At 36.4% G+C, this 14,426-nt stretch overlaps 1 protein-coding gene across 8 annotated transcripts in view; it reads left to right on the plus strand.

The window, feature by feature from the left end:
* STXBP4 (syntaxin binding protein 4) overlaps positions 1–14,426 on the plus strand; it is an 80,266-nt gene that overhangs the window by 55,670 nt on the left and 10,170 nt on the right. For 4 of the 8 annotated variants that reach the window (XM_074889236.1, XM_074889239.1, XM_074889235.1 and 1 more), the window contains 2 exons: positions 917–974; positions 6,238–6,391. In XM_074889236.1, the coding sequence (XP_074745337.1) occupies positions 917–974; positions 6,238–6,388 (209 nt within the window). In that variant the 3' untranslated portion in view covers positions 6,389–6,391. Of the gene's footprint in view, positions 1–916; positions 975–6,237; positions 6,392–14,426 lie in introns of those variants that run through there. The other 4 variants (XR_012631556.1, XR_012631557.1, XM_074889237.1 and 1 more) reach the window with 1 other exon arrangement.

Raw genomic sequence — 14,426 nt, forward strand, 5'->3', positions numbered from 1 at the left:
CTCTACAAACATGTGGTTTTGAACAAACAGTAATGAAAAGGGTAAAGGTTTCCTATGAAAATTTAATTTTTAAAGTGATATAGTATAGTACCCTACTAAAAGTATTACTCATCATTTTCATGGACAGGACTTTCAAACTAAGAACAAAGTCCAAGACTTGAGTTTTTAAGATTAGCATGACTGATAATTATAAAGAGGGAAAAGAGAGCGCAGTTGCTTAATGCATACAAAAATGGCACCCTTTCAGAATTATTTCTTTTAATTTAACTTTTCAGTATTAAATACTTTAACTCCCAGAAACATTACTGTAAATCACCGAATTAAGCAATGCATTTAGTAAATTAACCTTTGTCAGGACATAGATAAGTATGCATACAAATATCTCTACATATTTTCTCTGAATCTGTCTTTAAGTGTTTTGGAGTTTGTGTCTAAATTCCCAAAGAATTATGTATAAACACAGAAGTTGGTGATAAACCAAACAGCAGAGGATTTCATTCTGCCCAGAGTTCTACCTCATGTAGTTATTAGTGTCTGTATGCAATAGCTGTAAAAACAGACCTCAGCAGATCGCAGGCAAAGGGGGTTTTTTGGTCACTTCATATACGTGTAAGTTACAATAAAAAGTTCAAAAAGAGTTAACTGCTACACTCTTAATCTGACCAGGCTGTCAGCTTCTACAAAAGAAATGCTAGTAATAAAAGTAATCAAATGGTTTATAGCTTTGTAGCACAGCAAATATTTATTAAATTGTATTGTTTATATTATTATCTGTTACAAAAATAGTAAGAGTTCATTTATAATCTTCTTATAACATGGTTTGAAATTACAGCATTCTAACTTACACTATTTCAAAACTATGTTTCTTGTGTCACTTAGGCATAGAGACACATCTTATTTCTTTATTTCATCTTAGGTCTGCCTTATGGATGGGAAGAAGCTTATACAGCAGATGGAATCAAATATTTTATCAAGTAAGTAGTTCTGAGGGAAAATGGGTCAGAGTTGAAATAAAACCACATCAAACTAAACACATTTTTAAACTGAGAATTAATGGAAAAATGAGTACGATAACAAAAGGTGTCATATGGTTTATATATGTATTTATTACCAACGTCACTTGTTCTTTTCTGGTTTTTGTGACTTCACTGTCCAGAGGGTCCTAGAGGGCTTAGTCACAAATCCACCTGAAATTCAGTGAGAACTGTCTCTCTCAATCCTTCAGATGTCTTTGAAAACCCTAGTCTACAATGTTGAGAATTTCCTCAGTTACATGTTTGACCCAATAATGGACCCAGGAGATAAGAAAAAAAAAAAAATTTCATTCACTAAATAAGTTTACAAGTCTAAATATCTATTTTTAAAAATGCCCTTATATGTTGGGGAAGTGGAAGAATTCTTAGAATTCTTTTAGCTTTTCAGAAGGTAATGCTCTGGTTTCACCTAAATCCAAAAGCACTGATAGGGGTTTTTGACGTCGTATCCTGCTGCCTTGTGTGGGAATAAGTTGTTCTGTTGCTGCAAGAGGTTGAAGGAACAGGACTGAAAGCATTCAGTTATGTTTATAAAATGATCGAGAGATTTCCAACTGCCATATTATTCATTTAGAATAAAAGTCATTATACTCTAGACTTTACACTTATGATGCTAAATGGAGGCTTACTAACTTGAGTATCACAGAATGTTGACATTTCACAGTACCACTGGCTGCAGGTTAGGCAACTTTTATTCCATCAATGATGGCACTGACACTGCACTAGGTGCAAAACCCTTCTTTTGTATTCTGCATATATACTATATTTTGTTCTTGATTTCTACCCTATGAAAATTATGCCTATGGTTTCTATAGGGTTTGCTTTCTACGTTTTCAAGGAGTTGCCAAAGATAAAGCCATACTCTTCATAGCTGGCTTATTAGAAGTTCTTATATTAACTAATAGTGAATTTCACCAACTGGTGTTCAGGATAGACATTGCAACACTGAGCAGTTGTTATGCACCCCCATAAAAAAATTACAGAAAAATATGTCTGTACCAGGAGTTACCTGTGATTTTTTTTTTTTAGAAGATATTGCAAACAAATTAATTTTTCAAAACTCTCCAGAGACTAGAGGAAAGGTGACATTGGTAAGATATTACAGTAACACAGTGTCTAAAGCATAAAGGAAACCTCTACAAAAGCTTTAAAAGCAGTAATCATTTGAAGATGTAATCATATGAGGGGGGGAAAAACAACAAAGCACTAAGCTTGGGCCCTTCTTACTTGCTTTTTTGGCTTTCCTTAACTATAAGATTTCCTTAGGGATCATTTTTCTGAGAGACTAAAAGAAAAAATGCAGTGCAAATTAATTATTTATTAAAAAAATTTTAAATTATGTATTTTTTTAAACCAAATCCAAAGTAGGGTTTATGCTAATGTCTTGCAGGTAGAGAATTGAAAGCTTTTTTACAAAGACCTATTTGATAAAAGCTATAGGAATTTGTTGTATACTATAGGAAAAAATTTTTTTCAATTGTATTCTCTGATTCTGGAGGAAAAATGCATGAAAAAGAAGTAGCTCTTGCTGTGTGTCCCAGAACCTTCAGGCACTTAATTGGACAGTATGCTGTTGTTTATTCCAGAATATAGTGAAAGTTATTTCATATAATAGCTTTTTTTATTATTCCTCTAAAAGATTGAAACAATTGGTGAAATATAGAATTCATCTCCATTCCATATATATCATGAATCATGGTTTAATTGTTATTATAGTTATTGTAGCTGCTGAAATATTGTTTAATTCTTATAGGTGCCAGGAAGACACTATTTTGCAGGTGGACTTCCACAGTCTCCTAAAAAGACAGGAAGGGCAGCTAATAAATCTTTGCAGTGAGATAAAATTACTTTCATCCCAAACTCTTGTAAAAGTCACATAAATAACATTGAAGTTTATGTATTAGCTAGCCAAGAAAAGCAGGCACATTTTTTTTCTTTTTTTCAAACATGCTGTGCTGTTGTCCTTGACTCACCCTGTGCTGCCTCGAGCTAGATGTATTAAAGCAGACATGTTTTTTTCTGCAGAGGTTTCCAAACACACTGTATATGATCCTGCATTCCAGCTCTAATCGAAGCATGGCTTTTATTTTCAGACAGATGTAGGTTACTACATGGGATTTCTACCAAAGAAAATTGTAGAAAAATAACTTAGGAAATGAAAGTGAATTAAAAGCCAATTTCATAGCAATGGAAATAAATACAAGAGCAACTATTAAAATAGAGCACTGTTCCCTTGGTCTCCATCTGTTCATACAGGGAGCCGTAATAGGACAGTTGGAAAGCTAAGGTGGATGCTGGATTATGTTCTGGGTAAAACACTTTAAATACTCTAGGTTTATACCTGTGTAATTGGAAACTAACCTTGAAGATGGTATTATCTAGCAATAATAGCAAATAAAATTTAGAAATGGAATAGAAGAAATCTCACATTCTTGAAACATTTCATCCCCCCTCTTTTTTTTCTTGCTTTGTTACTGTGCTTCTCATACAAGTACTTATCTTGGTGACTCAGCAGAAAGCTTGATTTGCTGAATATGTGTAAGAAATTTCTTTTTAAGTTCTACACTTGGATGCTGAACTATTGCAGATATGACAGTAAGATGCGTATTAGCAACAGTAAAATCTCAGCTAGTCTACGTGGTGGAAGCTTAATTTGCAGAAAGCATCAGATGTTTTGCATGTTATCCCCACCTGCTGAAACTGCAGATTTGAATTCAGTAGTTCACATGAAGAAGCTTTTTCAGGAATTTTTTGCATATCTGATCTTTGATTGTTAATGTCTCACAAATGTTCTTCCTTCTTAATGTGCTCCTAGCATTACAAGTGATAGTGCCCCAGGTTTTCCATCATTCTTACCTTCTGTAATCTGTCCTATAAAGTCCTGCATGTCAGTCTTTATGTGGCAGGCGAGGAAAATCTATCCATTTTAATTGCAGAGGAGGGTATGAAATCACCCTTCGTGACCACTGTCTAAAAACTTCTGTTCTTCTGAATGGAGCCACCACACTGAAGTGGTGTGTTAAGAGCTCTTAATGCAGTTCATTAGAATGGAATTAACTAAGCATTGCAATAAGACATCATGGTAATTAATATTAATTTTAACTATTTCCTTATTTTGCTTTCATCACTGTTTCCAAATGCCTTTGCAGAGCGTAAGCCAGGCTTTCCACATGCTTGAAAATTCATACCTCTTACTACACTTTGTAATGTGTATGAAGTCAGCCTGAGAAAGTTAACTATTTAGAGCAAGGAGCAGGGGTTGCATAAGTCTGTTGTTTCTAACACTGAATGGTAGAGATTTCAAAATGAAAATTCTACCCAACATTGAAATTAACCATTTCTAGGAGGAACTTAGCTTGAGGTGCATCTTATCAGCTGATCTTTTTCAGTAGGATTTAATCTAATTGTTTAAATGGGGATTAGCAGAATAGTTGATACTTTACAGCCCTGGTACTAATACTGTAACCTTCTTGTTCTCTTTGGCTGTGAATTTCAATCCTTTCATTCCTTGGTGTTTAGAACAGCCAAAGCTATGAGGGGCTTAAGAGTATTTCAACACTAGCCCACTTCCATGTATACAAACAGATAGAAAAACATGTTACAATTTCTGAAGTGTAGGCACAATTAAACTGATTTTACATGTGAATTGCCAGTTTTCTTATTATGCAGTTAGGCTGTGAGGCTATATAGAAGCTGCAGTGGCTCTGTTTAAATCCACAGCAGCTTTACAATATGCTAAGGACAATCAAATATTATTTTAATTAGTAGTTGCCTTCAGCACCAACATGCTTTATTGGGCCATCAAGTAGCTGAGTCCATAAATCTATATGTTATAAATCAAATGCAGTAAACACCCCAGAATGGAATCTTAATAGCGCATAAGCTTGAGACAGCTTGCTGTGAAATTTCCATAAATATCTCTGAAGGGGGTGTAGCAATATGAAGTGCATGAGAAATCAGAGTTTAAAAGAAGCAAACCAGCTGGCTTGTGTTACACACTAAAGTGAAACCCACTTGTGTGAATAAGTGACATGAATAAAACATTTACATGGCTATATTCCTAAGGGGCTGAACAGCTCTCTATACCTACCAGGGAAAGCTGTATCTTGTCCATGAATCCTCACCTTAAGACAATTTTTGAAATCACCTCCTTTATTCAGGAAATCATTCCAGTCTCTCAGTAAATTATTTTCAGTCAACCAGGTTGCTAAGATCAGTCACAAAGTATGGGCAAGTGTGAGAAAACTACCTTTTAGGCTGCTGGTGTGTCATAAACTCACATGATTCTGCACTAGGCATTAAGGTCATGTGTATAGGTTTACCGTGAAATAGCAAACAGTAATGTAAGCCTCTCTGACTTACATCTCAGTATGCATTGGGGAAAAAAGCAAGTTCAAGTGTCTTACTAATATAATATAAATTAACAGTTACCAGAAGGACAAAAATTGCACCAGTAGACTGAAAGCTAGGAATCAGCTTCGTTGCTAGTGTAGCTGTGCTTTCCTCATGCTGGAGACTAAAGGTTGAATTTGGCCCCAGGTGTGTTTTAAGATAACCTGGTGTACTTTAATGGAGAAGGCAAGCACTATTTCATTTTGCATGTAGCAATACAATCCGTCAATCAAATGTAGCACCAGATTCATGCCCCAGCAATTAATGTGTAATAGAAACACGTTACTGGTGCCTGTTTCCTCACCGATTCACATTTGGTATTTCTATCACTGTTTACATCAGCCAGTTTGGTTAAGAAGAGTTGAGATTCTGACCTCATTTGCTCAAAGTGACAATTGAATGTAGCCTAATGGGGTTTTCAGCAGTCCACTGCAGTTCCAAAATCACAGAATAAAATTATAGAAAAGTCTAGATTGGAAGAGACGTCTGGAGGTCATCTCATTTCACTGTATGTTGAAGAGTAAGTTATCCAGAGCCCTGTCAAACCAAGTCTTCTTGAATATTTCCACTGAGGGGGATTTCACTACCTATCTGGGCACCCTCTTCCAATATTTAGTTGTTCTCACAGTGAAGAATATTTTCTTAATATAGATGGGATTTCCCCTGACGCAACTTATGCCCATTGCTTCTTAGCTGTTGCCATACATCTTTGTGAGAAGAGTGCCTCCGTTTTCTTTATAACTACCTTTTAGGTATTGGAAGACTTTGATTAGACACCCACACCCCACCCCCTGAGCTTTCTCTTCTCTAGGCTGAACAAACCCAATTCCTTCAACAATTCCTTCAACCCAATTTCTTCATGTGCCAAGTTCTCCAACCCTCTAATCATCTTGGTGACCCTCCACTGGATCCTCTCCAATTTTTCCATTGTCTGTCTCAAACCTGGAGGACCAGTGTGCTGAAGAGACCCCACATAATAAGGTAAAAAAGTTTGATATTAACTAATTTTACTTGTTAGATGATTAAGGCTGTTCTGTTGTAAGAAATTAAATTACTGATTTTCTAACAGAAATTCCTGTCCCAGAAACAGAAGGGGGCTAATGAGCCCTTATAAAGTATCACTTACATCCAGATGTGTATGTATGCACTTACCAGCCAACTGGGAGGCATTAGGATGGGAAGAGTTTTGCAAGTAAGAGAAAGGCCATCTTGTTCAATTTTAAAGCTAGTCATGTGGCTATTTTTGCCCAGGCTTAGTTCAGGTGAAGCACTGAATGACTTTACTAAGTGTTGTAACCACTATTAGAATAAAATTTTACTTTTGTCGCATGCTCTGACGTTAAAAGTCCTCATGGAAGTCATATCACTGCAGCAGTGCAAACAGAAAGTGTATTCTATCATTGAACAGATTTTGTGAATTAGGAACTTCTGAGTTTGATTTTCAAATAGGAGGAAGAGTCTGTGCATAACTGCTCTCCCAGTGAAGTATCATATATGCTAATTAATTAATGGGTATACACTGGTGGTTTAGAATCACACAGGATCAGTATAAAAACCCGTAGCTGGGACACTTAATTTTTTCCCAGAAAACCCATTATAGTTAATCTCTTCCATCCTCCCACTGTGTTCACCTTTAACATATGGCAGCTCTGTATCATGAGACTGGCACCTAAAATTAGGTAGGGCCTTGCTATTCTCCCTCCCACTCCCACCCACTTCTTGCATATGTATACAGTTTGTAAGGACCAGCTGTGAATTTTGCCCCTGTAAACACTGTTTTTCTAGCATTTTAATAGGACTAGGTTCCAACTATTCCACATTAACTGTTATTTTCCTCAAGAACTTTTATCTTAAATTAAATTTTCCTGAAAGACAAGTAAAAGTTCCCAAATGTTTAAAACTTTTAGGATCTTTTCCCTTAGAAAACGTCACAGGCCCTAATACATCTTATAATAAAGGGAAAACTTTAATATTTGATTTAGGGTTATCTTTCAGCAGTTTATCTAAAAATCAGAAGTTTCACATGGAAGCATTGTGTGCTTCAGTGTGACAAAGTAGGCAGGGAAGGTGCCTTCGTTGGAAGGTATAGAATTTGGTTCATGTTAAGTAGGAGCCTGAAGTCAATACTTGTAAAATAGAGATTAATAAAAACCACACATGACGTGTTATAGCTTTTAAAATCATACCTAATGAACCAGGCTTCCACTTCAAAAGCCAGCACATCATAATTATATAATATTCTATTTTGTTTGGTTTTGCTTGGGAAGGAGCCATCATTAATTTTACTGAAAGCTGGGCATTCACAGAAACTGTTTATGATTTTATGACTGAACTAAGAATAGCAAAGCATGTGTGATAGATGAAGAACTTCTGTAGTATAAACATTGATGTTTTATAGCACTAGAGCTAAAGGTATCATCATAAAAGGAAAATAAATCACAGTTGATTTTACTTACTGCATGCTAAATTGAAAAAACAAAGCTGTTCCTTTGATAAGTGTACTTTACATGTTTCTACTGCATTATGAAGGAAGGACCCAAACCCCAACATACTGAGGTGTGTTCACCTTCACCCCTGCTGTCCCATTCCAGTATACACTGGTATATTACAGTATGTTAGTTATCTAGGTAGTGGTTGGAGCGGCCCTTCCTAGAAGAAATCAAGTTCAATAATGTTCAAATCATAGAAGAGCTGATCTAGAAGTAAACTTCTGTATGTTCCACTGAAATTTCAGTGAGTTCAGAGCAGTAAACTAAGAAAAACCATGATCTGCCATACTGACCATGCAACTGAAATCCCCCCAGATTGAATCCAGTACTAGCTCTCCTCCCAACTCCCTGTTAGTTGCACCAAAATTATCAGTTATCAAAATCATCGTTGTAGGTGTTCCCATCTTAATAACCTCGATGTTTTGTGAGTAGGAATGGGTATTTTGAGGCATAGAGTACGTTCTCTTTTCACTGAGTTCAAAGAAAGATGCAATTACTTTGCATCTCTTAAAATTGGACCTTTCCTATTTTACATGTCACTCAAAAATAGAGGATGCTTTCGAAAATGTTTCATTTTACCTGTCATCTTCAAGTCCTTCTATCTGAAAACAGAGAAAAGAATAATTACATAGTCACTAGAAGTTGCAAATATTTAAACAAAACTGGCTCAGCGCTAACCAAGTGCTAACTGTTATTACAACTTTTTAATGTGTAACAATCCAAAGAGCCCTGCCATCAGCTCAACATCAGTTCAAACACTTTCAGATGTAACTGTATGAATTTGGGTAATCCTGGCATTTTTGGTTTTGATTTTTGGATAACCAGCTTGAGACATCACAGAGAACTTTTAGTTTCACAAAGTGTTAATGCTGTCTGAAATACATGACTGCTGTGTCTCAAGTTGGTCACTAGGAATAAATATATCCAGAGGTAATAGTCCTCTTCTCAAAATTGTACTCCCTAGTTGTTCTTTTCAGTCACTGTTGAATGAAGACTCCTTATTAAAAGACACAGCAATGATTTAGTGTAAGACATTTTGCTAACTAAAAATTCATGAAGACTTACAGATATCCAGGATAAGATGCACATTCCAAATAATTTCTAAGGTTTAGAAATGGTTTATTGCCAGATATTTGGGTTGTAGGTAATTCGGCTTCTCTGATTTTCACTCAAATTGTTTTGCATGACTATAAGGAAAATAATCTCAGATGTAAAACTAGGAAACTTGGCATGGGATTTTATGATAACATGAGCTTGTAATACAAGAATGTTAAGACCTTAAGCTGCTTTTGGTTGGGCAATCTTTTTTTCCTGAGAGGTTGTTTGTTTTTTAATACCAAGAACCCAAAATGGAGAAACATTCTTTCAGCTTCCACAGATACTGCACACTCTGTCCAGGTCCTGGCCTATCATATAAGGCAGCTGTTAAAATTTCTTCTGTGAGAAAATATGTGCGACTGAAATTTTTTTTTTTTTTTTTGCTCTAGACTTACAAATCCCACTGAAATGAGTGTGCTGATTTTTGTTACCTCTGCTGGGTAGTTTCACTTGTGCACTGATGTGACCAAATGTCTAATTCTCCCCTATCTCACTTCTATGAGTAGGACTGGGAATGCAAAAGTTCAGACTCCTCTTAAATTTTCCTTTGTTAGGGCGAGATTTGGCACTTGCAGAATAAGTCATGTACACCACTCTCCATCATCAGTTCTCCTGAGATCTACCTGGGTTTTGGAAGAGCCATCAGAAGCAGAACAATGCACAGCAGGGTTTTTCCAGTGTGTGTTTCATCTGAAGCATGGGCCTAAGCCATTGCTCCAGTTTTATTTCATTTTAGTACACCTGTAGTTTAAACATAAGCCTTGAGTATGCTCTGATGCATCTGCAGATAAACCGCAGCAGAATTTTTATGATGTTCACTTGGAGACACAGGATTATGAGTAACTGTATATATTAAAACAGGACTTTTAGAATAATAGCAGTTAGCTAATACTGGAGTGAGACAGATTTCAGGTAGTGCTTTAAAACTGTAAAAAGTTTGCATATCCTGTCACTCAAACCTTTGGGGTTATTCAGCCTTGGCTCAGATCCAACTGTTATTACTGTTTTTATTTTAGATTGGGCCATTTGTTTATTGTCGACAATTTTACATGATATAACACACTATTTGGCTATATAAACTTCTTCCTAGTGATTATTGCCTTCTGAAATTGCTCATAGATTTTTCTTAGTAGACAAGTGTTTAATTGGTTTAATCAAGGAATAAATAGCGAGACTGTCTCCTGGGGTTTCACTTTATATCCCTCAGTATTTAATTAATACTCAGGCAAAATCTGCAATCCCTGAGGGAAATACGCGAAACATTTATGTTGCCTTAGGACACAGTTCTAAGTGACAAGTGCTTTCAATCTAGTTACAACCAATAAAAGTTAAGATCACTGCCATCTTTCAGGACCTGCCCAGCATCTCCTGGGGTACTATTATATGTTGTATGTTCCTTTTGAAATCTTGTCTTGAAAGAGGGTACAGTCTTAAACCAATTTTAACAAAAAGGGGAAAGACAAAACCGCTTAATTTCAGTTAATCTGGTTTTGATAAATACAATACAAAAACCCTTCCCAAACTGCCTTATAGATTCCATGTCTGGAAACTGTCTTCCCTAGATGCTTTCAGGATTGATTGATTATACTTGCATCAGTGTCACTCGGTTGTTTTATTTTGTTCTAATTGCTTATCTACTAAATTGCAATCCCTTAGTTACAGTTCAGAATAAATTATTCCTTGCAGATCCTCCCAGCATTTGCTCCTCAAAATAGCAAGAGTTTTCTAATGCTTGACTTGGTATTCCCTTACAGCATTTAACATCTGCTTTCAAACCACTGGCATTTTCCAATGATACCAAACATGACAGATACCATGACTGGGTCTGCAAGTGTGTGCTAGCTCCGAGAGGTTATTTCATGATAAACGCTGGCATTGTAGAAACAAAAAATTAGTAAGTTTAAATTCATAAGGGACAACAGCAAAGTGGAAAAGCACTGCCTTGAAGCACTTGAAAGCTGAGAAATAATTCTGCTCCCCAAAATCATGCAATCCTAAATAAAATCAGGAATGCATTCACAAAATGTGTCAGGTGCAGCACCAGTAACTACACATTATATTCAAACTGATTGTAAAGTGATTTAGAAACACTATCAGGTAGAGATTTGAGGGCAACAGAATTAGCACATTTCCAGCCTTTTGACCATCCTGTGGACCAAATCTTGCTGTGTAGTATTTATCTAAACTCCACAATCATGGGAGGGAGCTTGGCTATAGCTAAAAGGTCTGCTATTACCATGATCCTATGGTCTGCCTTCAGGAGCAGCAGCTCCCTGATACTCCCTTAGATGCTTCTTTGCCACCTGCTGGCATGAGGAAGGGTAATTCTGTCTCACCCTGCCAAGATATGAAGGTCTTCAAGGTGCCTGGTGCAAGCCAGGACTACTCCATTTTTGTGCAGGATCTATTTTTGATGGTGTATGTTCTTATTATGCAACGTTTCAGAAGGTCCATAAGAAACGTTGATCATGGCCCAAGTTAGAGAAGTATGAGTAAAATAGAGATGAAAGAGCCGGCTACCTTCTCAAAGGTGCAAGATTTGGGACAGGGGTTTTAAAGATAAAAAGGATCTTTGCAAAGCAAAAGGCTATTCCAACCACAAGGGGAACAGAAAGAGAAAGGCCCCAAAACAATAGACAAAGGCTGTAATTAAATCTTTCAAAGCTGTGTGTAGTCCAGCAAAGAGCTACACAGACAGATTCTGTGCAAGAGCAAGCAGGGAAGATGATATAACCTCTAGATGAAGGATTAAGTTTCAGGATCTTCATTCACTGGCATTGTTCTTTATTTTCCTGTTGGTCTGGCCCTTATTAGCCTCCAAACCACCACTGCATGGGGGCCTGCATACTAGTGGGTAACAAAGGAATGTGTAGCCTCCCATATTGGTAGTCATCTAGCAGATGGCATTTACTCCTTTCACAGTAACTTCAGAACATCCCAGTGGGATACGCGTGTAAGTCTAAAAACTAAAAAAGCACAATATGGAACACATTTCTGGGTAGTATAGAGCATGTCCCCTTCCAACCCATTGCATCTACATCTAGCAGTGCTATTTGCTACTTTTTTTAACGATTATTTCAATAACAACAGTGAAAGCGCTAAAGGGTAGAGCTTTCAGAGTGTGCAGTTTCCTATGTCTCAGCCTTACGGCTGTCTGCGGTACCACACTGCGACAATGGCTTTGCAAAAATTTCAATTGTGCACAGATCGGTAACAGTTCCATCAAGCATCAGTACTCTTTAGCTGAGCATTACTGCATTTTAAAGGGCCAGTGAAGTTTGGGAAATCAAAAAGTAGGATAAAAAAGTTTAAAAGTTTAGCAAAATCACTACTATGGATTAAATGGATTTAGGTTATGTTCATTTAGGGAGGAAAACCTTGGGTTTTGTGTTATTTCATATCAGCAGAGTTATGCTTTCACTCTCATCTTCAATACTGCTCAATTTGGTAGAGAAGCACAGGGTTCATATGAGGCCGGAATTTGGCTTTCCAAGTTCAGATACAACTAAATCCTGTTTGGCCCCTAATGAGTAGCGGTCCCTATTCATTAGGAGAGTTTGACTGATTGTTTAAAGCTGCATCTTGTCTCCTGAACAGATCTCAAACAAATGGGTCTTGCATAAAATTGCTTCTTTTAGAGCTAAGTAACCCTGGTGCACTGGAAAACTTCAGCCAGGTGTTGTGAATGTCATCCCACCTCAAAAGAGGGGGAAAAAAAAAAAAAAAAAACAACTTCAAAGAATGCCGCATGACTGCTTTTGAGCTCAGCATTCTGCACAGTGACCTGCAGCACTTGTGTTGTCTACAAGACTCTTCGTGATTCCCTGTTAGGCTCCAGAATTTGGTCCTAGTTGGAGAATAGAATTTAAGGTGAAAAGCATGTCTCAATAATGCTCAAAATCTAACAAAGGTGTGGCCATTTTTTCCATTAGTTTTTCTTTGAATTTTTCTTTGAATTATTCTTTTCTTAAAAGATTGTCTTAAGTTCTCATTTTAAAAGAAATCATTTTCCATGCAAAGAAGTAAGAACCATAAGGAGGGTAATTATAATGGTATTTTAAATAATTCGCTACCACTTCTTTGCCAAAAAAATCCTTGTGTTCTCATGTTTTGTTTTTCCAAGCTCTAAAATTTGTCATGCAATTTACTAATGTTAAAAAGACAGAATAAGCTACTGACATATTTCCAGATCAAATGTTTCTGCTTTCTAACAGTAAATTTGGCTACCCTCTGATAGCAACGACTTGTTTGAAAACCTGGAAATCTTTAAATATTGTTAATTGCTCTGAAAATGTGAAATTAATCTTTTGAACAGGAACATTTGCAAATGGAAAACATTTTACATTTAGAATTTGTAATGCTGGCTTTCCAAATATTCCTTTAATATTCAAAACAGTTCCATCAATAAGCAAAACCTAGAGGTAGATTCGAATTCCCTCTCGCTTTTATTGCTGGCCCTAACACACAAATCAGAGAGGATGTATTTCTAATACAAGAATGTTCTGCAAACCAGTAAATCTGGGATTATCTCTTCGGACTGATTATGTCAAAGCTCTTTAGCCACAGCACTTCTGGAGAGCTAAAAATAAATAGCAGGGGGGGTTATACATTTATTCTTTACCTAAATAATCTGTGCATATTGTGTGTGTCTGTCTACAATGTGAGACATGGTATCTGGACTTAATGTTTATTTATAAAAGTTCTTTTCCTAGTAAGGATTTTGGCAGAGGATTTAAAACAGACTGTCCTAGTAGAAGTGTTCAGACTTTAGTCTAGGGCAAGTTTAAAAGAACTTGAGTTCAAATCAGAAGCATTTACAGCAGACTGACATTAGAGCAAAGTTTGGCCCCATATGTTTTGAAAATGGATGAAAACTAGTTTTTTCTTTCTTACCAGTGATTAAACAATGTTATGCCATTGAATACAGAAAATCGTAATCCTGATTTCAGTGCCACAATTCTGCACTATTAAAGATCTGGAGAACTTTTGCGTTTAATTTGTATGAGAACAAAATCAAGTTCTTACAGCGGTTAGCAGAATGTTAGGCATGCTATCATTTGCCTCCTGGTCCTAAAGTACGTAGGAGGAAAATCTTCTGAAGAATAAACACTTAGCAAAAAAATTTTTTAGTTGATTACATCAAAGATCTGTGGATGCTTCTTCACATAACTCTTCTATTCCTGCAGTTTCTTCCGTTTCACAGGATTGATATTGCATGCTCATGAGAAGATAAAGCTGAGGATTTATGTACATAGCAGGTCTAGACATGCTACATGGGGAAGTCAAATGGGAAAAAATAAAATTTAAAAATAATTTTGTTCTTATTTGAATTCAGTAATGGGTTGCTGAGAAATGGCTTGATAAAAGCAGACAAATAAACACTTAGAATAGTACTGCAGGCAATAAATCTTGC

Source organism: Strix uralensis, chromosome 19 (genome assembly GCF_047716275.1).
Source record: "Strix uralensis isolate ZFMK-TIS-50842 chromosome 19, bStrUra1, whole genome shotgun sequence".
Taxonomy (NCBI): Eukaryota; Metazoa; Chordata; class Aves; order Strigiformes; family Strigidae; genus Strix; species Strix uralensis.